Source organism: Equus caballus, chromosome 19, assembly GCF_041296265.1.
Source record: "Equus caballus isolate H_3958 breed thoroughbred chromosome 19, TB-T2T, whole genome shotgun sequence".
Classification (NCBI taxonomy): domain Eukaryota; kingdom Metazoa; phylum Chordata; class Mammalia; order Perissodactyla; family Equidae; genus Equus; species Equus caballus.
Window position 1 is genome coordinate 70,097,809 of NC_091702.1, and position 25,266 is coordinate 70,123,074.

The window sequence follows — 25,266 nt, forward strand, 5'->3', positions numbered from 1 at the left end:
TCAATCCTTCAACACCACAGCCGTCCCCAGGGGACTGTTACAACCTCTGTGCAGTCATAAAGACACTCTGAGCATTTAGAGAATGGTTCAGAAGAACCAAAGAATGGGAGAAGGCACGAAGAGTAGACTCCTCTTTTAATTAGCTGAATTCAGCTGTAATTGGAATAAAGAGACTTTTAAGGTCAGCTTGCAAACATAAAGAGTGGATTTCATTATTTCTACAGGAACATGTTTTTGATATTCTTGTAAATTTACAATTGAATTTTTTTTGACTTCTGTATATGACAACACAAAGAAGGTACAGATTGTATATGATTATAACTACCAAAGAGTGGTAATGACAATAAGAGACTAAAAAGATCACTGCGTTTCAAGAAAGACTTTAAGTGGGAGCTGGACTTAGGCCTTAAAGCTAGATAGGATTAAGACAGGCAGAAGAGTAGTCTAAGCAACAGGAATGGCAAAGGCAAGAAGTACCAACAAGCTGAACACTGCGGTTGGAGCAACCCCTCGAGACAGTGAATGCAGACTGAGAAGGTTCTGAACACAGAGCTGGGAGCCAAGGAAGGTATTTCAGCAGACAATAATTGAGGTGACTTAAGGTGGTACTTTATTAAGATTCATCTTTGCTAAAGTCTGTAGGACTGACTGGAAATGAGAGGGATAGCCACTTTTCAGAGGTAAGAAAACAAAATGAGAGGAATGGACAGAGAACTTATGAAAGATTCATTGAACCTGATGACTGCAGTTAAGGAGAAAAAGAGTGCAAGTTTCACGTCTGCCTCTTCCACGCCGCCCTTCATCACTGGAATCCACAATAAATCTTACGCCACTGGACTTCGTTTACAGTGCACGATGCACAATACAGTCTTAGCACACAAGCTACCTGAGGTTTGTTAAATTTAAAACAATTAAAATTAAACGGCTAGTGGCCCACCATACTGGACAGAGCCAATACAGAACACCTCCATCATCGCAGAACACTTCCTTAAACAACAGTGCTTTAGGAGCCTTATTGTTCTCACACTCTGCAACACATTTGCTATTGCAAAGATAAATTTGAAAGGCATTTGCTGCTAGGCTTATGTATGACTGAGAAACAGACTTGCAATGTACTTGCTGTCCTCGAATATACAGTGTAATACAGAGACACAGGATATAAATGGAAATAACACAAGAATGTAGATGTTCTCTGAAAAAGACTGGAGAGGACAGTGTGAAGGTGTAACACACTGCACATCTGTGTCTCCCTAAAACATATATGGAAACCCTAAGGTGATGGTATTTGGAGGTGGGGCCTTGAGAAGTGATTAGGTTTAGGTGAGGTCATGTGGGTAGAGCCCCCATTATGGGATTAATGCCCTGACAAGAAGAGACACAAAAGAGCTTGTTTTCTCTCTTTCTTTCCACTACTTGAGGACACAGCGGGAAGGCAGCTGTCTGTAAAGCAGGAAGAGGGCCCTCACCAGGACCTGCCCACGCCAGCACCCTGATCTTAGACATCAGCCTCCCGCCTCCAGAGCTGTGAGAAATAACTGCTGTGTAAGACACCCAGTCTGTGGTGTTCTGTTATGGCAGCCTGAGCTGACGAAGACAGAGAGCATTCAAGAGGAAAAGGGGAGAGAGGAGGGAGGGTGCACTATAGTCTAGTGAAATGGGAACAAAGTCTCAAAAGCTACAGAGGTATGACAAAGAAGGGAGAAGAACATTCTGGGCAGGGGCAGTGTAAGCACAGACAAAATGATGGCAACATTCCCAGAGAACCCATTCAGCCTGAGTAATGTTTTCAAGGTTACATGGTAGGCAGAGCCAGGACTCAAACCCAGGTCTTCAGGACTTTAGAAGCCGACTTCTTTTGACACATGGAATACCTGCACCCACTTTTCTATTCTTTCCTTTGGCTCCTACTCATGAATTCAAGACTAAGGACTAAATGTTCAGGTTTTTACTTTTCCTAGAAATCCCTGTCTGATGATTCCTTTCTACTTCCAGTATCACCTACATCCTCTAGCATAAAACAGGTATACCTCACTTTATCTTTTCAAAAAACAAGCTCTTCATTTCATTGATCTTTTCTATTCTCTTTTTAGGCTCAATTTCATTTATTTCCCCTCTGATTTTCATTATTTCCTTCCTTCTACTGATTTGGGGTTTCATTTGGTCTTCTTTTTCTAGTTCCTTTTGTGTAACATTAGATTGTTTACTTGATATTTTCCTTGTTTCTTGAGGTAGGCCTGTATTGCTATAAACTTCCCTCTTAGTACTGCTTTTGCTGTATCCCATAGATTTTGGCATGTTGTATTTTCATTTTCATTTGTCTCCTAGTATTTTTTGATTTCTTCATTCACTCAACAGTTATTCAGTAGCATTATGTTTAATCTCTGCATATTTGTGACTTTTCCAGATTTCTTCTAGTCAATTTCTAGTTTTATATTATTGTGGTTGGAAAAAATGCTTGATGTTATTTCAATCTTCTTAAATATATTGATACTGGTTTTCTGGCCTAATATGTGATCTATCCTGGAGAATATTCCATGTGCGTTCAAAAAGAGTGTGTATTATGCAGTTTTCAGATTGAATGTTCTGTATATATTTACTAAGTCCAAATGGTCTAATATGTCATTTAAGGCAAATGTTTCCTTACTGATCTTCTGTTTGGATGATCTATCCATTGGTGTTAGTGGAGTGTGAAAGTCCCCTACTATTAGTGTGTTACTGTCAATTTCCCCTGTTAAGTCTCTTAACATTTGCTTTATGTACTTAGGTTCTCCTAGTTGGATGCATAGATGTTTACAAGTGTTATACCCTCTTGTTAGATTATTCCCTTTATCATTGTGTAGTGCTCTTCTTTGTCTCTTGTTACAGTTTTTGTTTTAAAGTCTATTTTGTCTGACATAAGTATTGTTACCCCAGCTTTCTTTTCATTTCCATTTGCATGGAGTATCTTTTTCCATCCCTTCATTCAGTTTGTGAATGTCTTTACATCTGAAATTTGTCTCCTGTATGCAATGTATATATAGGTCTCGTTTTTTTAATCCATTCAGCCACCCTATGTCTTTTGATTGGAGCACTTAGTCCATCAACATTTAAAGTAAGTATTGATAGGTATATACTTATTGCCATTTTGTTACTTTTTTTCTAGATGTTTTTGTAGCTCTTCTCTGTACCTTTCTTCAACTCTTGCTCTCTTCCCTTATGATCTGATGACTTTCTTTAGTGTTATGTTTGGGTTCTTTTCTCTTTATTTCTTGTGTATTTATTATAGGTTTTAGGTTACCATGAGGTTCATATATAATAATCTATGTATACAGCAATCTATATTAAGTTGACAGTCTCTTAGGGTTGACTTCATACTAAAAGCCCTACACTTTGACTACTACTCTCCACATTTTGTTTCTGACATCATATTTGACCTCTTTAAATTTGGGTATCCCCTAAACACTTACTCTAGATATAGATAATTTCAGTAGTTTTGTGTTTTGACCTTCATACTAGCTTTATAGGTGGTTGATCCACTACCTTTACTATATATTTGCCTTCACCAGTGATGTTTTTTCTCTGATAACTTTCTTATTCTTGCTTGTGGCCTTTTCTTTTCCACTTAAGGAAGTTCTTTTAACACTTCTTGTAAAGCAAGTTTAGTGGTGATGAACTCCTTTAGTTTTTGCTTGCCTGGAAAATTCTTTATCTGTCCTTCCACCTGAATGATCACCTTGCTGGGTAGAGTATTCGTGGTTGTAGGTTTTTTCCTTTCAGCACTTTGAATATATCATGCCACTCCCTTCTAGCCTGTAAGGTTTTGCTGAGAAGTCAGCTGATAGGCTTATGGGGTTCCCCTTGTACGTAACTTGTTGCTTTTCTCTTGCAGCTTTTAAGATTCTCTCTGTATCTTTAATCTTGACATTTTAATTATAATGTGTCATGGTGTGGGCCTCTTCAGGTTCATCTTGTTTGGTGCTCTCTGTGCTTCCTGTAACTGCATGTCTGTTTCCTTCCCCAAGTTAGGGAAGTTTTCAGCTATTATTTCTTCAGATAAGTTCCCTGCCCCTTTGTCTCTCTCTTCTCCTTCTGGGACACCTATAAAATGGATGTTAGTACTCTTTATTGATGTTGTCCTAGGGATCCCTTAAACTATCTCTGTTCTTTTTCTTCTTTTTCTGTTCATCTTCAGTGATTTCCTCTACTCTTTTTATCCAGATTGGTGATTCCTCTGTATCATCTATGCTGCTGTTGATTACCTCTAGTGAATTTTTCATTTCCATTATTGTATTCTTCAGCTCTGATTGGTTCTTTTTTATATTTTTTAATTGTTTGTTTAAGTGCTCATCTATTCTTCTCCCAAGTTCAATGAGCATCCTTATTATTATTAGTTTGTACTCTTTATCAAGCAGATTGTTTATCTCTGTTTCATTTAATTGTTTTTCTGAGGATTTGTCCTGTTGCCTTATTTGGAACATATTCCTTTGTCTCCTCATTTTGCCTCCTTCTCTGTGCTTATTTCTATGATTTAGGTAGGTCAGCCATGTCTCCTGACTTTGGAAATGTGGATTTATGTAGGAGTTGGCTTATGGGGCTCAACAGGGTGCTCACGTCTCATCACTCATGCCAAATGCTCCAGAGCTGTCTTCAGTGTGAGTTGCATGTGCCCTTCTGTTGTGATAGGGTTGCTATTGTTGCAGGTGTATGGGTAGACTGGGCTAGCATCCAGACTGGCTGGTTGTGAGACCTGGCCATGTGCTGCTGTTACAGGTGCATTATTGGGCCAGGCAAGCCCTAGTGTGGCTGGTTGTGAGGTATGGTAGGTCACAACTACTGAGGGTTTGCTGTTGAGTGTGGCTGGTCGCTGGGACGTGGGGCAGACAACTGCTGCAGGCCCCCAGTGAGGTTGGCTGTGACAGGGTTGTTGCTTCCTCTTGGACAACACAGAACTCTGCTGCAGGCTGTCTCTATGGCCTAGGAGTGTGCCAGTGCCTCAGCTGCACTGGTGGGTGGGAAAGGGCCTGGTGTAGCACCACCCAACTGTTTCAGGCATCTTGGTAGGCAAGGCAGATCCCTTGCGTGGCTGGTTGTAGTCCAGCAGTGCAAGTCTGCTGCAGGTTCACTAGTGGGCAGGCAGGTCCCTGGGGTAGGCTGCCTGCCCTAGCAGGCTAGAGGAAGGATTCCAATGGCATCTGCCAGTGTCTGTGTCAGCACGGCTGAACTAGGTCACAATATTGGCTGCTGCCAGGGTCTCAGTCCCTGGAGGGCTGGCCCAGCTGCCTCCTGCCTCTCTGGTATGTGCTCCAAGCTTAGTAAGTGAGTCTCTTTTACCAGTGGACCAGGCATTTTTCTATCTGGGTCAAATGAGTCTGTACATCAGCCCTTTAAGAGCAGGTTTTCCTTTCCCTGAAGTACTATAGCTTTCCTGGGCATATTCCCCATTGGTTTTCAAAGCCCAGTGTTTTGGGATCTCATCTCTTTTGTGCTGGCTCTAAGGTCTTCTGGGGTGCCTAATGTGGATCTTCAATGCTCTGCTCCTCTGGGAAAAGCTCAGTACCTTTGAGATTGTTCCCAATCACTCCTGCCATGGCTAGGGTGTGGTTTTTCCCCCTGCAGGACTGTATCTCTTCCACCCCTCTGTGTTGTCCCCTGTTGTGGGTGTTCTTTTCATGCAGTTTCAGATCTCTGCCAGAGGAAACAGCTCCACAGCCAGTTGGAAGCTGTTGCATCTGTGGTAGGAGGCAAGCTCAGGATCCTCCTCCGCTGCCATCTTCCAAACTCTCTCTCCATTGTGTTTTTTACAAGATCCCCACCAGCAAGAAAATTATGAGTCACTGAAGGCTCCTGATGGTTAGCATTTTTTAACAATAAAATAATTTGAAATTAAGGTATGTACATTTTTTAAGACATAATGCTATTGCACACTTAACAGACCATAGTGTACAATAAGCATAAATCTATATGCACTGAGAAACCAAAAAGTTCACGTGGCTCACTTTATTGTAATATTCGCTTATTTGTGGTGGTTAGGAACCAAACCTGTGACATCTCCCAGATATGCCTGTGTTTGTCTTCTTGCTTGTCTTCACAAGCCTGTACCTCCCCAAGAGCTGGTCGCCACAAGCCTGTACCTCCCCAAAAGCTGGTCGCCACAAGCCTGTACCTCCCCAATAGCTGGTCTTCACAAGCCTGTACCTCCCAACAGCTGGTCTTCACAAGCCTGTATCTCCCAATAGCTGGTCTCCACAAGCCTGTACCTCCCAACAGCTGGTCTTCACAAGCCTGTATCTCCCAATAGCTGGTCTTCACAAGCCTGTACCTCCCCAATAGCTGGTCTTCACAAGCCTGTACCTCTCAATAGCTGGGCCCCATCTTTGTATCCTTAGCACTCAGCACAAAGCACAGAGTGGCTCAACACCACAACGCCAGGCTGCTACAACTGCTGAGCTGCGGTCCTTACATCCGTGCTTCCTTTCATCCTTCCATTTATTTATCCATTCATCCATGCCTGTAATCATTTATCAAGTGCCCATTATAGATCAGGCATCATACAAGAACCAGGGATACAAAGACTTATGGTCCCCAATCCTGAGGATTTCAGTAAGGTATCCGTGTTAGACAATCTTTAGAAAGTCCAAGACAAAATGAAAATATATAATCAATAACTATTTCTTGGGCATCTATTATATGTATTGTGCAAGGTCCTAGATATACAAAGATTAATAAGATCCAACTTCTGATCTTACAGAGCTCTTACATAGAAAAAAGCTCTTACAAGAAAAAAGGAAAAACAGATATAAACAAATACCTACAATATAATAAAGATGTGTTAATACCCAACAATAATAGGGACCAAAAATTTACACAAAGAAAAATTTTCCAACCCAAAATAACAAGAGTTCCTTAGGAGGTATTAGGAAACAGCATTGGATAGTCAGAGAATCCTGGATTTTCCAGCTTAGTACATGGCTGTTTAGGATAAAGACTACAATCCCCAGTCTCTGTGGCAACTAGGAGCGGCAGTGAGAGCAGGTTCTAGGTAGTGTGCTACTGGTGTACTATTAAATATTTAACCAGCTTGGGGGGTAGTGTTTGCCAATTTCCATGGTATAAATACTCCTATCGTGGCCAATTTCAAACTACCAGTGTGAAGTACCCCAACACAGAGTTGGGAAGGGATGTGCCTAAACGGCTCTCACTAGCTGATATAAACCAAGAAGAGCCAGGAAGAGCCAGCTCCAGACTATCACTGGTATTGGTCAATGGCATGTAAACTGAAGTGATGTGGAGGCTTCTGGTTCAGGCACTTCATGGAAAGGAAGACGGCCTCCCCTTGCCCTTTCCCTCTTTCCTTCCAGCTGAAATGCACATGCAGTAGTGAGCCACCTTGGACCAGGTAGGCAAGGAGAACACTAGGAATGGCAAAGCAAATGGGAGAAGGACCCTGAGTCCCTAACACCATGGAGGTGCTATGCCAGTCTTAGACTACTTTTGCCTGTGCTGTTATGAGAGAGGAATAAACTTCTATTTTGTCAAGCCACTGTTATATTAGGTCTCTGTTAGAACAACTGAACCTATATCCAACTAACGTAATCATTTTGACATCCATGAAGAAGAGAAGGTGACTGAAAGAAGTGAAGCTCAAGACAGGGAAAGTATTCTTATGTTAAGAAGCTATAACAACACTATAGATGAAAGACATTGAGGGTCTGGACTTGGACAATAGTAATACTGTTAGAAAGGAAGCAGACATATCTCAAAAGAAACAAGATAAAAAAAAAAACAGAGAAGAGGTGGGGCCTTCTGACTAAACTCTGGCTGAGAGAAGGTAAGCGGAAGATGGGTACCCTTAAAGGCAGGGGCACGTCCTTTTTTACTTTTCCTTTCTTACTGGCTAGAAGACAGATGTGATCCCTCTGAGCTGATCCAAGGCCTCAAGGAGCCTCTGCACTTCTGCATTTATTCAAATCTGAAACATGATAACAGGCTGGTACCATTAAGCCAGAGTCTGTTCACCATATTGGCCGCAAGTATACTAAGAATATCAAGTAATGGAGTGCACACCGTCTGTGGCCAAGAAACATGGAATAAACCAACGCAAACAAATAAGTAGTTCAGAATACTGTCATCATAAATACTCTGAGCTTACCTCCTTGGATTCCCTTCGCCGTTGCCGTTTTACCAGCATTATCAAGTCCCACCATCACAAGAGTCACCTTTCTTAAAACAACAAAAATTTTAAAATCACTGAGTTAATTCAATATTGAGGAAAATAAAAGTAAATTCATTTATTCAAGCAACATTTAAGAAGCATCAACTATGTTCAAGAAAATCTGCTGGAAACTAGAGGGTACAATGATGAATAAAATATAGATTCAAAAAGCAAAATTCACAAAAAATATCTTTAAAGTGTCATCCTTTTGTTCTCTAAGCAAAAAAGGGGGACTATACAACAGACAACCCAAAGAATAGAAGAGGAAGGGAGGGGGAGGGAGGGAGATTCTAACATACAAGTTACTCTTCCTGCCTAAAGACTCAATTAGCGGGCCCTGGGGGTCCAGTGGTTAAGAGCTGGCACTCTGACCACTGTGACCCAGGCTCCTGTGCCAGTCAGGGAACCACACCACCCGTCTGTCAGTGGTCATACTGTGGCAGCTGCGTGTTGCTGTGATGCTAAAAACTGTGCCACCAGGATTTCTCATACCAGCAGGGTCACCCATGGCGGACAGGTTTCAGCAGAGCTTCCAGACTCTGACAGAGCAGGAAGAAGGACCTGGCCACCCACTGCCAAAAAACTGGCTGTGAAAACAGTATGAATAGCAGCAGAGCACTGTCTGATAGAGTGAACATGAGAGGGTGGGGCAAAAAGGCTGGGCAGGGTTCTGCTCTGCTGTCCACAGGGCGGCTAGGAGTCAAAAGTGACTAACAACAACTATAAAGACTCAATTTTCTAGTTAATTGAATTCTAAGGATTATCACAAATCTGTTTTTCCTTGTGAAATTACATAAGAAAAGAATTATTGTTAGGTTCCAGGGACTCCTGGTGTGTTCAACTTTGTCTTCAGATAGGCAGCACCTCACCAAGTATAAATCTTAACTATAGTATAGTAACATGATTCTTAATTTAAGTGCTAACATATTTTGTCAGGGGGTTCCTACAATTATAAAGCCTAAAATGTTTCTGATGACATCCTATACTTTGTAGAGTCAGAAAAAAAAATACAGTATAGTTCAATTTTCCAGTTAAAGAAACGTAAGCCCAGGGTCCTAAGACAATGAGTCGGTTACAGAGTCAGAACTAGAAGCTAATCCACCTAACTCCCGGGGACTTCTTAAACCTGGGACAGGCATAAAGGAACAAAGCTACTATACTGGTCCTATTATCGTGTTGATTCAGTTAGGCACTAAAGGTCACTTCTGTTCCAGGCTGAAGCACTGCACATTATAAGAGGGGGGACCATCCATTAACACCATGGATTTGGGAGTATAGAGGGAAAACCACAGCAGAACACAGGGCCACAGTCCTATGGCGCAGAGGCAGGATTTCTGCTAAGTACAGCAATTCTTCCCTGGCAATGATCCCAAGAAGGGTTAAAAACAGACCCTCCATGGCAAGAAAGGGTGTTCTTTCACCTCCCTAGGCCTGGTTCTTTGAGATCTGGCCTTTTTTTTTTTTTTCCAAATGTCTTCAAAGAGTCTGAGGGTGATGCATTCCAGTTATGGGTCGCAAGCTGAAGAAGAACAAATTCAGCCTTGCATAAACCAAAGGGTCATTTACTAAACAGTCACTGACCATCTGTACACCAGACATCAGTGTTCCAGGTACTTGAGATACACCTGTGCTTATTAAAATCAGCACTACAACAATGAAAAATGAACAAAAACAGATAAAGAAACTCTTCCCTTATTAAACTTAACATTTTACTGACAGGAGACAACAAGAATAAATATAAAAAATATATATAAAAAACAAGAATAAATATAAAAAAATATATAAAAAACAAGAATAAATATAAAAAAATATAGATATACCTATTCTCATAAGTAATAGAGAATGTTAGAGGTGATTAAGGAGTACAGAAAGAAGAGTAGAACGGGGTGAAGGGGTGGGATGGGAGGCGGGCTGCAGCTTCGTGTGGGTAATCAGGGCAGGCCTCACTGGGAAGTCAAGTCTGAGCAAGGCTTGAGGAAGGAGTTAGTCTGCAAGTATCTGGGCCAGGAGAGAAGAGCAGGGTCAAGAGCACTCACGGAGCATGCAGGAATGCTCCAGCATCAGCCAGAAGCCAGGGGTCTAAAATCCAGTGAGAGAGGGGTAGGGAAGAAGGAAGGAGGGCAGATACACATGAGAGGCCAGATCATGTGGGGCCCTGATGGCCAGGGTGAGGACTTGTAGCTTTTGTGAATGAAATTAATCTACTCTCCATGTAAATTTCCTTTGTCATCCAGGAGCCTTAGTCTCCTCTAAACGTTCAACCTTTGCTACCCAGCATGGGGAGTAAATGGAAGTATATCTACGCCTGAGTCAGGGCAAGAATAAAGTAAGTCGCCATTAGCAGCACCCCTAGCCCATCCCAGTCACCAGTGGTGGGGTTGTGGGAATGCCACAGTGAGCCACAGCAGATTATGAGTTTAGGGAGCTGAGGAAGTATGTGAGGTCTAGGTACCTCCATCCATGTGGAAATTTCACCTGGATTATCAACTTTGAAAAATATGAGGGTATTTCTTAAGAAAGCTGCAAGATATTTAGAGTATAACTTCATTTTTTTTAAGAATTCATAAGCACCAAGTATTAAAGAACAGGATTTAAGTACAAAATAATTTCCTAAACAAAATATAGTAAATGACTATCCAAAAAAGATAATGTAGAATTTAAACAATATTTTAGATAATTCAAGTTATTAGATATACAATGAATTAGACTAAAATAATATTAAAGCTAATTCAATTGCTCTTTAACAATTTATAACGCATTTCAAGATCTATAGCACTTCAAACATCACCATGAACTAAAACAATTACTTTTGGGGAACAAATCCTGATTTTGTGCTTGTTCGTATCATTTATTCTATAAATGTTCATTAAGCACCGATTACACAGGAGCAAACACACACAGTCCCCAGCCCTCACAAGCTTAGAGCCTGACAGGAAGCAGACACTGAGAGGCAAGCACGCGTGACGATCGCTATCAGGGAAAGACGACACCTATGCTGGAAGCCAGGGAGGACCCCGCTACACAGACAACACTGGGTCGGCAGTGCCCAGGAACATCATGGAGCCGCTTCCCATCCCTGTGAGCCACAGCAAAAAATCTCAAATATCCCTCCTTAAGGAAAACCGCCCCTCATTCTCCATTCCGTGGGTAGCATCTTATGTTTTCCCCCCATTCTCGTCAAGATTTCAGTTAAAAAAGATCTTCCCAATAATTACTATTACACATTTTGAAACACTGCTCTTAAAGCTAGCTCCCAAGGATGTTAGCTTTTACCTTAAAAGCTTTCCTTTTTTAAATAGAATATTAGGTTCAAACAAAAAACATCCTTCACACACGAAAATCACTTTGGAAAATGATAATCACGCTGAGACTAGTACAAAATAAGCCTCTGGATTTCTGTTTTTACTTTGACTACATTTGAAGTGGTTGATTTTTAAGACCATTATGCTATATACTTGAAAATGTGGCTTTAATTAAATATCTGACGTAATTAAAGCCTTAATGAATAAACATAACATTAGCAGTACAAATGAAAATCACAGCATGAATTACTGCAGTGCCTGATAACAAAGCTCTAAATTTATGCTTTCAGAATCAAGTGGGGTTAAAAGGTTAACATTCACCTAACACTAAAAATTCTATGCAACTCTTTAAATAATGAAGACGTACAATCTAACACATGTTAAAATGCACGTCATCGTTGCTTTTTAAAATATGGTAAATTATCACCAATTGGGAACAGTTTGGCTGTGACATAATAACAGAAAAATAAGACTGTCTACGTCTTTTAGTCTTATGATTATTGATCAGATACATTAGCCCTTCAACTGAAAAAAATAATATACAGTGTTCTTAGGTTTATAGTGTCTAGAAAAGTTGACTACAGCAATAAAATCAATCATTTAGTCATTTGGTCAGACGGTAATTCAATAAAAGTGTACCAGGCATTATGGACACAAAACTGCCTGAGACATGGCTTCTACCCCAGAGTGCTCATCCTCTGAGAGTGCCTGAAACACAAACGAATATTAAATTAGTATATTGTGACACCAGGACAGTTTAGAATGCTTATCTATACAGCCGGCCCGGTGCATCTGTGGGTTCTGCATCTGTGGATTCAACGAGCCCTGGATGGAAAGGCCTACAATAGTTGTGTCTGTACTGAACATGCAGAGACTCTTTTCCTGTCATTATTCCCTACACAATACAGTCTATTAATCCTCACACAGCATTTACACTGTATTAGGTGTTACAAGTAGTCTAGAGATGATTTAAAGTACACGGGAGGATGTGCACAGGTTACATGCACATACCTCGCCACTTTACAGGAGGGGCTTGAGCATCACGGACTGTGGTGTCCCACCTGCCGCCAGTGCTGAGGTGCTACATGAGCACAGAGTGAGGGACTTCATCTGGCCTAGAGATGCAGAAGGTCAGAGAAGCTTCCTATGCAAGGTGAGGCCTCAACTAAGTCCTTAAAGTGGAGAAGTTTGCAGAGCAAGCGGAAGGTGCACACAGGAGGAGGATGGATGAGGAGATTCCAGACTGAGAAGACATCACAGTAAGGAGGTGAGAACCGGCAGGGTGATGAGCTACGAAAGCCAGGGTTTAAGAGGGTACATCAGGGGAGCAACCTTAAACAAATGGAGAACAGCTTGTGAGCCTCAAACAATCACAACTCAGTACAACTATGGACTGAATCTACAGGGAACTGGACGTACTTTTACTGAAGGAACCAGCATCATCAGTTAGTTAGCAACGTGACCGTCCCAGAAACTGGAAGTGGTCACTTCACTCATTACAGTTGTCCCTGAGTCTTTAATCATATACCAAACTATTAAGGCTGAGAGGCAAGGACTCTGCAGTATTGTAAGATGTACCAGATGTTCGTGCCAGTACTCAGTAACACAATGGAGATCGTGGGCACTTGGAGGTATAGACACAAAACCGGTGTCAGAGAGACCTGTGTTCAAGCCCCACACTTGCCATTTCCAAGCCATATGATCTGGGACATGTTATTTAACTTCTCAGAATTTCATCAGGAAAATGGGATAATAACAATATCCATCCCATAGGGATGTGGTAAAAAATAAATAAGACAATGCAAGTAATGTGCACAATGCCTGCGGCACACAGTAAGTGCTCAACCAATAGCTATTCTTATTACAGCACAAAATGCAAGACAGAGTCCACCAGATGAAACCAAAAGGATGGGCAGGGACCAGATTACAGAGGAGGATTAACAGGTTCAGTTTCGCACATGTTGACAAGGATGTTCATCTCACACTGGCATCAGAGGCTGGAGGAAAGATCTGCACTGGGTTTATGAGACATACACTTGGTGGCTAATGCTATGAGAACAGATGAAAGAGCCCAGGGAGAGCATGGAACCCCAAGAACCTTTGAAGAAACTCTTAAAATTGTCATCAGAAAGAAATGAGGAGACCAAAGAAATGGCAGCGCTGGGAACAGTTTTCAGAAGGGTTAAGAGATGAACAGTACCAAACACTTCAAAGTTTTGTAAAACAAAAGTATCTTTTTGGTAAAAGCCCCAAATTAAGTACCTCAGAAATAAATGCTCTCAGCTGTTCCCAGACCCTGCAATAACCAAGCGTGACTTGACAGTTCAAAGCTATTTTGGCCTCTCATTTGTCTTCACACTGTCCCTGCAAGGAGAGCAGGTACAAGTTACCCAAGGAAACAGCGCTAATGAGAAGTCAGTCAACAGCAGTTTCCGTGGGAAGTTTAAATACAACGCTTTACAAAAATAATAATAATTATTATTATAAAGGGTAACTTGAGCCATTTTGTTTACACTGAAACTTACTCACATTTATATATAGACACACTAATACACATCAGATAGCCAGGCAGTCTGGATCATTTTCATAAGGTATCTTGGAATTTTTGTCCTCAGATTTAGGTCTATCATAATCGTAACCTGGTTCCTGGACCTAACAGAAAGATTACCTAGTAATAGGTAGATTAACTAAGGTCATGATTTGCATGCTACTAATAAAACCTAACCATGATGCTGATGAAATTTAACCACGGCATTTTTCTGCTTAAAATCCTTAAACTACAGCCACTCCCCAGCAAGCCTACGAGGCCAGATGCCCCAGTCCTTTCTGGCCATCTGTGCTACCATCGCAAACAGACCTGAACTTCCTCATGCAACTTTCACAGAGTCTCGTCCGCTAGACCTTTCTTAACTCTGTAGCCCCAGGATCAAATGTGCTGGGTGTGCAGTAGGCATCTTTACTGAATGAAACAACATAAATCTGTTGTCTGATCCCCCATCTGCTGAGTAAATGCGAAGTAAAATTAAAATACATAACATTCAGCTAAGAAAGTACTATAATGGATTTAATTTATATAAATCTTCACATCAAGGTAGCTTCAATATTAGAGAATGTAATTAAAATTACCTATCTTCTTACATCAAACTGGCTGAACTTTTCTGAAAAAGTTTACATGCTCATGGTTTCAGGGTAATAACAGATTTTTAAAACTGAAACGATTCTGAGTAAGAAAAATGAAAAGTAGAGATTAAGAAAGTCAAAGCCTGTTTTATATATTTTATCTCAGGGTCCTTTTTTATATAACAGATATACAAATTAGTATGTCAGAAATATAAGCAACATAATATTGGAGTTTTGAATTTAGACTTAGAAAACACTGAATTCTGAATCTTTTCTGAATGACAGTATTGCAATCATTTGAACATCTACAGCTCTAAACTTCCTAGTCTGTCGACTAAGGAAGACAAAACTTCCAATGAGATAATTACATAAAAGTTATCTTAAACTTCAAAACTATTATGCAAATTAAAATAAAATATTTCACTAAAAACACTAAAAGACAAAATTTGGTCCATCAAAACTGATATTTATTACCTAAAATATTTAAAACTACATGGAACAAGTTCTAAATTTAAAAAGTAACATAAACACATGTATGAAAAGGGACTTGGAAACAGTTTTACGATCTATGTGAGACAATGAAAAAAGCTACCAAAATAATTATGGTGTGATTTTATTGTACAAGTGCACTATATTTTGACATTTTATTTCAGATTGTAGATCCCAGGATAATATTACATCTAGAGCACTACCTAAATTTATGGAGCACAAGTAAACAGTAGGAGTACCAAACACGGTCGTATGCTTCGAAGTCTTGGTCAAGCCAAATTTTGAGTGTCAGTTTGTTCATCTCTAAAACGTAAAAGGGTAGAATCAGGTCTCTAGGTCCCTTTATATCCTAAACTTCTAAAACTCTCAGTGTGAATAAACAAGAAGCTGTAGGGAGATAAAAAGAAACATAAGACTTTTCAGTTCTACAAACAGAACACTGGATAATCCTTCCTAATCTGTATGTACAGCTTAAGAAATTAAGAACTCAGCAATTTCTATAAATGGTCTTGATTTACAGGTATACTTATTTAGACCAAGAAAGATGGCTATTAGGGTGCTACTGTTCCCCCACTGAAAATATGCACAGCAGAGATGACATACCACATCACAGTATGCTTTATCAGACACCACAGTGATGAACAAAAAGCACCAATCCACACTGCTTGCTGTGACATCTGAGTCTCTTCTTTCAGAACCGACCATAGTGAACAACAATTTACTAATAAATTTCAGGTAAAGCTTTGATAGGCTGAATTGTGACATCGAAACATACAGATGGGTGTGGGGGAGGGAGAAATTTCCTCTACCCTTCTAGGTTCTTCCGGCTGGTCTAAGAACTAAATGGAACAGGACACAGATTAACAGGAGAAAAGCAAAGTTAATTTCCTATGTACAGGAACCCAACATGAGAGTCAGAGACCCTACACACGTGAGAGGTTCAGAGACAGAAAGGTAAAAGAGGGTGCATGTGCCATCTTGAGCCAAGGAGTCAGGGAGGGCCTGGGCTCCAGAGGGGAGGAGGGCAACTCACAGGATGGTGAGGAGAACAGATGCTCAGTAATTAGACGTTTGCCCTGCCAAGCAGATAGGTCACAAAAATTTATTTCTGGTGGTAACACTTGCTATGAATTTAAATTCTTTAAGGGTAAGGCAAAAGTTTCTCTTGAGCCCACAGGGTCTCAACTGCCTTTAGCTCAAAATATTTCACACACCAAAGTGGCACATCTTGGAGAGGCCTGTTCTGAGCCCCTTCAAGGGCAAGAAACTAGTTCCAGCTGGTGGTCAGCACTGGGGAGGGATGGCAGGGGATGAACAGGGAGGTCAGCTCTGGGGAGGGACAGCAGGGGACGAACAGGGAGGTCAGCTCTGGGGATGGGCGGCAGGGGACGAACAGGGTGGTCAGCTCTGGGGAGGGATGGCAGGGGATGAACAGGGTGGTCAGCTCTGGGGATGGGCGGCAGGGGACGAACAGGGTGGTCAGCTCTGGGGAGGGATGGCAGGGGAGGAAGAGAGAGCAGGGAGCTTCATGGATCTGTGCTCTACTTCTTCAAGAGGAAACTGAAATGTGATGATCAGAGGTTAATATTCGTAAAACCTGGGTGGTGAGCATGAGTAATTATTATATTTTTTTGTTTAAATAATGTTAAAAATATTTTTTATTTTAAATTATAATATTACATAATTCTTGTTGCCAAAATTCTTTCATTTAAATTGATGTTAATTTTCTGCTTCTCTTGGGTGGGCCATTTCTGACGTCATGCTCACGGAAAGCTTAGTAAACAGATTTCTCCAAGACCCAGGTAAAATTACACCCCTTCCAAAATACTGCTTCCAATTCTTGCTAAAAATCTTGGAAATCATCTTTCAACTCTTGCATATTCTATCATTTTTATACATACTACTTCATCAACTAGACACTACTTGGTACAAATAAAGGAGTTGAGAGTATGCAGATGATAATAAGTAAGGGTGAGGACTTGCTTACAGGGCCCAGATACACACTGAGCACCAGGGCCTGACAGACCTTGTGTTCTGTGCCCAGGATGAAGGCTACTCCCTATACACAAAATAAATTTCAATAGAGATTTAAATGTTAAAAATTAAAACATAAATACTAGAAAAAAGTACAGGTGAATATAATCTTGGAGTGGTGATGAACTTCCTAAGTATTACACTGAAAGGGTGTTATATTTGAATTAAAAATGTTTAAATGCTTATATGTCAAAAACCACCAAAAAATAAAAAATCTAACAAATGGAAGAAAAATATCTGCAATGCATAATACAGAGAAATGGTTACTACTATAAACATTTAAAATCTCTTTTAGAAAATTAGAAAATTCAATAAGAAAATGCACCTGTCCCAACAGAAAAACAGCAAAGAGAATCACTGGGAAGTTCCAAAAGAAGAAACACAACTGTCCAAGGAAACACTTTCCATCTTAAAGGCAACCAAGAAAACAGGAACTAAAAGCAGACAGCATTCCCTACAACCTCAAAAATGAAAAAGTAATGACTTCCATTTTTTGAGGGAGAAAGGCATTCTCACACACTGCTAGTAGGAGTAGAAATTGGTTTAAAAAAAAACAAAACACCTTGCTGGGGCCAGCCCACTGGCACAGCGGTTACGTTTGCAAGCTCCACTTTGGCTGCCGGAGGTTCACTGGCTGGAATCCCAAGTGTGAACCTATGCACTGCTTGTCAAGCCATGCTGTGGCAGGCGTCCCACATATAAGGAAGATGGGCACAGATGTTAGCTCAGGGCTAATCTTCCTCAAAAAAAAAAAAACCCCTTCTGAAGAACAATTTGGCAGCATATACCAAATACTTTAAACTTTCTCCTATCATATGATCTAGAATTCCATTTCCAAAGATATTTATGTAGGGATGCTCACCAAAACATTGTTGATGGTAGTGAAAAGTTTTAAACACTCTAAATATTTAATAACAGGAATGATTAAACACACTTTGGTGAATCTATACAATACACTACTCTGCTGCTATTAAAAAGATGTTGAAGAAAAATATGTAATGATGCAAAAAAGTGTTAATTATGCATTAAAGCAAAAATAAATAAAAAGCTGTGAAATAGCACTCTATTATTTCATTATTCTTTAAAAATTTACACATATGTAAGAGATTCTACACCAAAATACTAAAAGTGGTCATCTCTGAGGGTGAGATTGTGGGCGACTTAAATTTGCCACTTCCCGTTTAACTGTGCCTTCAATGTTCTACCTTTTACATAACAATAAATATACCCTGCTTTTCAGTGTGTGCAATAGCAGCTCCTGTCCACAAGCCACCCTAGAGACCAGTGAAAAGAGCTGAACAGACATTTCATTACAATACAGGGATAAGGCAAGACAAGCAAACACAGGGAAGGGCAGAGAATCTAGAATTGAAAGTTCCCTGAAGGAGAGAATCTCCCAGTTGAGATCTGAAGCATGACTAGGAACAGCCAAAGAAGACAAGGACATTCAGGTGGGGCAGAGGGACTAGAGAACTCAAGTATCCCAAATTTAGCTTGGCAGGAGAAGAAAGAATAGCTTACAACAAGGAGTCCACACAGCCAGGTTCAGGTTGAATCACGAGTATCTTATAAGTAAGAAGCTTAGATGTTATCCTGAAGGCAATTAGGAAAGATGGCAGATTTAAAACCAGTTGCACACTAAAAAGACCACAGACAACAGCATGGAGAATTAATCAGAGGGGACAGTGGAAAGTCTGTCTAAGAAATCTGGGAGAGGAAGCATGGGAACCTTACCTAAAACAGAGCAGTACTATGGAAAAGCTGAGAGAGTGCAAGACAGGTAAGTGATACGAAGCAAGTAGAAACCAAAGGCCTTGATGACCTGAGAGAACAAAGTATAAAGAGGTGTCCAGGATTACTCTCAGCTTCTGATTTGGATAACAGGAAATGATTAAAAATCTGCTTTCAAAATGGAAATGAGAGAGGATGTAAGCTCAATTTTGGATGTGCTGGGACTGAGGATTCCATAGCAATTGGATATGTGAGTCTTCAAGTGGTAGATGAGTCTTTGTGCTGGAAACATGGACTTGAGAGTCGTGTGGAGGTGGTGGCTGAAGTCCCTATGTATGGTGAGACTGACCACAAAGAGAGGTCATGCAGGAGAAAAGAGAACTGAAGACAGAACCCTGGGGCGAACTTGGGACCAGATGAAGAAAGGCAAACTGGCAAAAAGAGAAAAGTCAACAGGCAGAAAGGTAAAGATTTTAAAATTCAGGAAAAAGAAATCGGAGAATTTCAAGGAGAGTGGTCTTAAGAGTCAAATGACGCCAAGAAATTGAAAAGCGTCCATTGGATTTAATAACCAAGCAGCATCTGGTGTAGCAAGAACAAGTGAATCGAATGGTCTGGGCAGAAGTCTTCTAGGCAGGAAGTTACAGAATGCATGAGTGGGAGAGAAGCTGAGAATGCGCCAGAGATCCATCACCACCTGTTAAGTCTGCCATGATGAAGAGGAGAAGGGCGGCGGCTGCAGGGACCGAGGGTTGTTTAGTATGGCCGACACAGAATAACGGCCGCTCAACGAGGTCCACATCTTAATCGCCAGAACCCGTGAACATGTTACCTTACATGGCAAAAAGAATTCTGCAGATGTGATTACATTAAGGGTCTCAGAAGGGGAGCTTCTCTTGGAGTATCCAACGTAATCACAAGAGTCCTTTTAAGGGGGTGCAGGAGATCAGAGAAGAGAGAAGATGTTATGCTGTTGGCTTTGAAGATGAAGGAAGGAGGCCACAAGCCAAGGAACGTAAGCAGCCTCTTTCTTTGCTGGAAAAGCCTCCAGAAGGAATGGGGCCCTGCCAACCCATCCTAGACCCCAACTCCAGGACTGCAGGGGAAAAAGTTTGTGCTGCTACAAGTCACTAAGTTAACAGTAATCTGTTACAGCGGCAATAGGAAACATTCAGTTTTGTTTTCTTGGGTAAGAGAGGCTTGAGTTTACATACTAAGGAAAGAACAGAAGTGAAGCTCTGGAGACAAGAGAAAGACATTTTGTATTTTTGATAATAAAACTGAAAAATAAAGTTTGGGATAAAAGTTTAGGTTTATTCTCATATCCCAGAAGTTCTCTCTATGATCTCTGGCTGAATGCTGAAGAAGTGAAGTTCACCAGGAGATGGGAAGACATGGAATAAAGCACACAGGTGTAAGAATTAACCTTGGAAAGGAAAATGAAGCCTTCCTCCACTAACACAGAAAGGGAGGAAAGGAAGGGCATCGATACTGGTGGGCATAAGATGAACTGAGGAGGGTAATTCACTCACCAGAATTGTCTCCTGGGATCAGAGGTATTATTTACTGAGGAACTACTACACGCAAAGCATCAAATACTTGCCTAAATTTTCTTTCTAAAATGCCGCAAGATAGAAATCATCCACACTTGACACAGGGAAACGTGCCAGAACTCCTAGGATTCAGACACAAACCTGTTTGACTCAAAACACTACATTGAGAAATCTGGTAGACAGCACCATAACCAAGTGGTCAAGTTCAAACCACCAGTAATAAGACATATAAACATCATGCACGCCTTGATAAGACGTACCGAGAAGGACACATCACCTCTGTGGTATTCCTCTGCTCAAAGTGCAGCAACATCTTTATCAAATCACAAGAACACGTCAAACAAATTGCAGGGTATTCTGGAAAACAAATGACAAGCACTCTTCAAAGCCTCAAAGTTATGAAAGACAAGGAAAGACTGAGAACTGTTACAGATTAAGGGAGACCAAGAGACCTGACAAAGCGGCATGGGATCCTGGATTATATCCTGGACAGAAAAAGGGGGACTGGGTGTTAAAACTTGTGAACTCAGAATCAAGGTTGTTATTTAGTTAATAGTATTGTACTAGAGTTAATTTCTTCGCTTTGATCATTGTATTATGACCTCAAAATAAAAAGTTAAAAGCAACACCACTATACCGCACTGCTTCCACAGGAGCAAGCCCCTTACTTACCTATGGGTCTCACTCTCAGTCTATCCAAGACCAATCTACATAGCTCGAAAGCCTAGGGTTAGGCTCTGACCAGTGGTTAACAATAGCCCATATGCATCCTGGTCCTGACTCCTGATCTAGACTGATCTCTGACTCTTGCCTTGTCCTTACCACACATTCTGATCATCTAATCCCCGATGCCAGTCTCCAAAATAATATGCTCACTGGAGAGCATCTAAGTGAGGACGGGTGGGTAAATCCAAAGGGTACAAGATATATTAGATAAGCCAGCAAAGTGGCCTGAGGTCATAATGTATTCATCATCATTTTCATCTTCTCTCTTACACACTCACTTCTCACATTTGCAAACACATTTTCATAAAATATAAACATGAAGAGGAATTTCAACAGGAGCAGCATAATCTAAAACTTAAAAAATTACAGAATGCATCATAAAAACACAAAATTTGATATATTTTTTAAATCAGCTTGCTCACCTCTCATTCATTCCAGCAAACGGAAATATTTGCTAATATTATTTACTTTAGGATGATTATTGCTAAGGAGTGATCAAACTACATACAATATTTTGCAAATATTTATTCAGCCACTATTATGAACCACACATTGAACAAGGGTGCTTAAAAGAAAGATGTAATCCAACTTGTTTTTAAGTCCTTTGACAGTTAACTGTATCCACATTGAGAGATGTTCAGCTATGTCCTTTATATCAGGCCCTGATCTAGATCAGCAAGGTCCAACAGAGATATACTGCACGCTACATATATGTTTAAACTTTCTAGCTTAAATTTTCTAACTGCTTTTTTAAAAAGTGAAAATAAAAGATGAATTTTAATACTGTATTTTATATAACCCAATATATATAAAAGTTATCATTTCAACGTGATAATCAAACTAAAAAAAGACATAAGATAGTCACTTTTTTTTTCTTTTTGCATAATAAATCTTCGAAATCCACTTTGTATTATACATTTAGAGCATCTCAATTAGGACTAGTCACATTTCAAATGCTCAACAGCCACATGCAGCTAGTCACTACCTTACTGGACAGCACAGATCTTGATGCTACTTATTAAAGAAGAAAATACACTGAGTTATAGGGTTAAATTTCAATTCTGCTTTACTAATAAAATTCACTTATCTGTCCTACTTGGAAATCAATACATTCTCCTTTCTCCGAACTCTGTTTTTCCTTTAAACAATCATCCCAGAGAATATACTAGAGCTGCTAAGAGAAGCAAACACAAAGAATGATTAATTAAATTGAAAACTTGTTTCGGAGTGCAAGCTTTTTGAGTGTTTTTAGTTAAAAGAACACAGGCTATTGTGCCCTCTTCCAAAAATAAAATACAGTTTTAGAAAGCAGATACAGAAACATAAGGGGCCCTTTATTATGAATGACCCTCTGAAATCAGACCAGAATATGATTAAAATTTAAAAATCTGAGTCTACATACCCAAACACATCTTTGACTCTTACAGTCCATCATATCACTCACATTTAAAACATTCAAATACAATTAAAAGTTAATAATGGGAAAAGAATTTCAAAAGTTTCATTTAAAGCAAATTTCTTTTCCCAATGTAGACATATTTTTCCTTATAAAATACAAGTTACAAGTGTAGTTCTTCAGGTTCACTCTTTAAAGGATAGTTCACCCTTACTACAAATACTATGTTTGAAATGTTAATGATTTAGAAAACCCAAAAACTGCTATAATTTATTCTTGGCCTAATTCCACAGTACAACTATAAAAAGAAACAAGCTTTCTTTACAGGTTGAGCCGCTCAATTTTAAAAAGATCATTTTCACTGATTCCTTCCTAGCACAGTGTCTGGCACATGGTATTTTCTCAGCAAATATTTGTTAAAAAATGAATGAATATCAAGGAACATGCAGTGAATATTAGTACATCTATCATTTCAAAATTAAACGTTAAGAAGTGGACTCTTAAAAAGGCTTAACTAGATTCCATATGAAAATTGAAGCTACAGCTAAGAACACACTTCCCATCAGTTACTCTCCCGTAAGGCAACACTCCTGAGGAGTAGATATTCTCACCCCCATTTAACACAGGAGGAAGGTGGGAAGGTGGGGCCGAAGAGGTTGGGTCACGTAATTACGAAGCAGTGGAGCCAGATTTCAAGCCCAAGTTCTCAAACAAAACAGTGTGTGTGCGTGTGTGTGTTGGAAAGGGAGGTATGGAGTTTATGAAAACGCTATCCTATCCTTCTCTACTATAAAAAAAAATCCTATTACAAAGCTTCAGAAGAAAAACACACAGCCGATAGTTTCCAATTCCACACACACAGAATACACAACTTTTAAAGCAATTCAAATCCCTTTCCAGTGTTCCAGCAATAAGCATGTTGATGAGAACTCCGTGCAGCCAGACAAGAGGGATCGCGGCCCAGGACACACTAGCAGCCGGGAGGAGCCTGCCAGCCCACCAGGCCCCTGCACCCAGGCCAGCGCCGGCCACCGGCCCAGGCCCCGTCACAGGGCCCCCGGCCCGGCCCGGCCCCGGCCCCCAACCCGACGGACCCCGCCCCAGCCCGATCCCGGCCACCCCACCCGACGGCACCCCCATGCCGGCGCAGGCCCCCTAACCCGACGGCACCCCCACCCGACGGCACCCCCACCCGACGGCCCCCACAGGCCGGCGACGGCCCCCCAACCCGACGAGGCCCCCCCAACCCACCCCCCGGCGCCGGCCCCAGCCTCCCCACCCGACGGCCCCTAGCCCGGGCCCGGCCCCCTCACCCAACGTCCCCCAGCTCGGCGCCGGTCACCCACCCGACGGCCCCCCAGGCCCGGCTCCGGTCACACACCCGACGGCTCCCCCAGCCCGGCGCCGGCCCCCCAATCTGACAAGGCCCCCCCAACCCGCCCCCCGGCGCCGGCCCCAGCCTCCCCACCCGACGGCCCCTAGCCCAGCCCCGGCCACACCCCACCCGACGGCCCCCAGCCCGGCGCCGGCCCCCTCACCCGACGTCCCCCGGCTCGGCCCCGGTCACCCACCCGACGGCCCCCCAGGCCCGGCGCCGGCCCCCCAATCCGACGGTCCCCCCAGCCCTGCCACCCGACGGCACCCCCACCCGACGGCCCCCCCAGCCCCGCCCCGGCCACCCACCTGACCGGCTCGCGCCAGCGCCGGACCCAGCCGCAGCAAGTGGCCATCAGACTGAACATCCCCGGCCGCTCCTCCCGCCGCCCATCCGAGCCCCGCCGAGTCCGGGGCCGCCACCGCCCCGAGGCCTCTGAGGCGGGGAGGCGCGGACGAGAGCCCGGCGGGGAGGCGAAGGCAGTCCGTCCGAGCTCCCAGCCCCGGCAACGGCGCCGGCCGCGGGAGGGCCCGACCGCCCCTCGCCCAGGGACACCGGCGGAAGAGCAGAGCGGCACCCGAGCGGGGGTCGCGGGCCGGCGGAGAAAACCCGCGTCGACGTGCTGACGTTCGCCCGGCGCGGAGGGTCCGCCCCGAGCACCGCCCATCCAGTCCTCCAATCAGCGCTGTAGGACTCGCGGTGCCGGCCTCTGAGTGGCTGAAGCGGCTCGGCTCGGGGGCGTGGTCTAGCAGGAGGTGGAGCTCGGGGAAGGTGGAGCTGGGGAAGGCGGCTCTCGTAACTAGGCAACGCGAGCGTCCCGAGAAGAGCGGCGGGATCCGGGACAAATCTTGGCGAGGCTCATCTGTAAGCCTGTCTAAATGCGTTGCCAGCCGAGGTGCTGCTCGACGTCTGTCTCCAACCACAGCTGAGATCCTAAGACCTCAGGGCTTGTGCGGGTTTTGTTTTGTTTTATGCAGCAGAGATGCGGATCCTTGGGGATTCCGGCAGACTGGCTGCACAACTACAGAAACAATACATTGGGGCAATTATTATAAATTAAGGACAGGGGAAAAACGCATTTGCTAACTACCTCAATAGGTCAGATGAAAGTGACGTTATAATCTGTATAATGTTTATTGCTATTTGTTACATAAAATGTGAAATGGAATTGTATAATATTTATTGTGTTGGGGGATTATGATTACTAGAAATATATGCTCATTGTAGAAAATTTGGAAAACACTAAAAAACGAAGATGAAGAAAATAAGATCTCTCACTCACCACCTAAAGATAACCGGGGTTAACATTTGGATGTGTGTTCTTTCCGGGATTTTAGATACATAGATGC

At 42.1% G+C, this 25,266-nt stretch overlaps 1 protein-coding gene across 12 annotated transcripts in view; it reads right to left on the reverse strand.

The window, feature by feature from the left end:
• The window catches only part of ARL13B (ADP ribosylation factor like GTPase 13B), a 66,905-nt gene extending 42,329 nt beyond the window's left edge, over positions 1–24,576 (reverse strand). For 4 of the 12 annotated variants that reach the window (XR_002801923.2, XM_023623994.2, XM_023623993.2 and 1 more), the window contains exons 1-2: positions 24,226–24,576; positions 8,129–8,199 (exon numbers count right to left, since the gene is read on the reverse strand). Coding sequence is in view for 11 of the 12 variants with exons in the window: in XM_023623994.2 (XP_023479762.1) it covers positions 8,129–8,199; positions 24,226–24,284 (130 nt within the window). In the remaining variant the exon portion in view is untranslated. Of the gene's footprint in view, positions 1–8,128; positions 8,200–13,755; positions 13,858–22,242; positions 22,321–24,113; positions 24,189–24,225 lie in introns of those variants that run through there. The other 8 variants (XM_070242927.1, XM_070242926.1, XM_023623997.2 and 5 more) reach the window with 6 other exon arrangements.
• Positions 24,577–25,266: the final 690 nt, after the last annotated feature.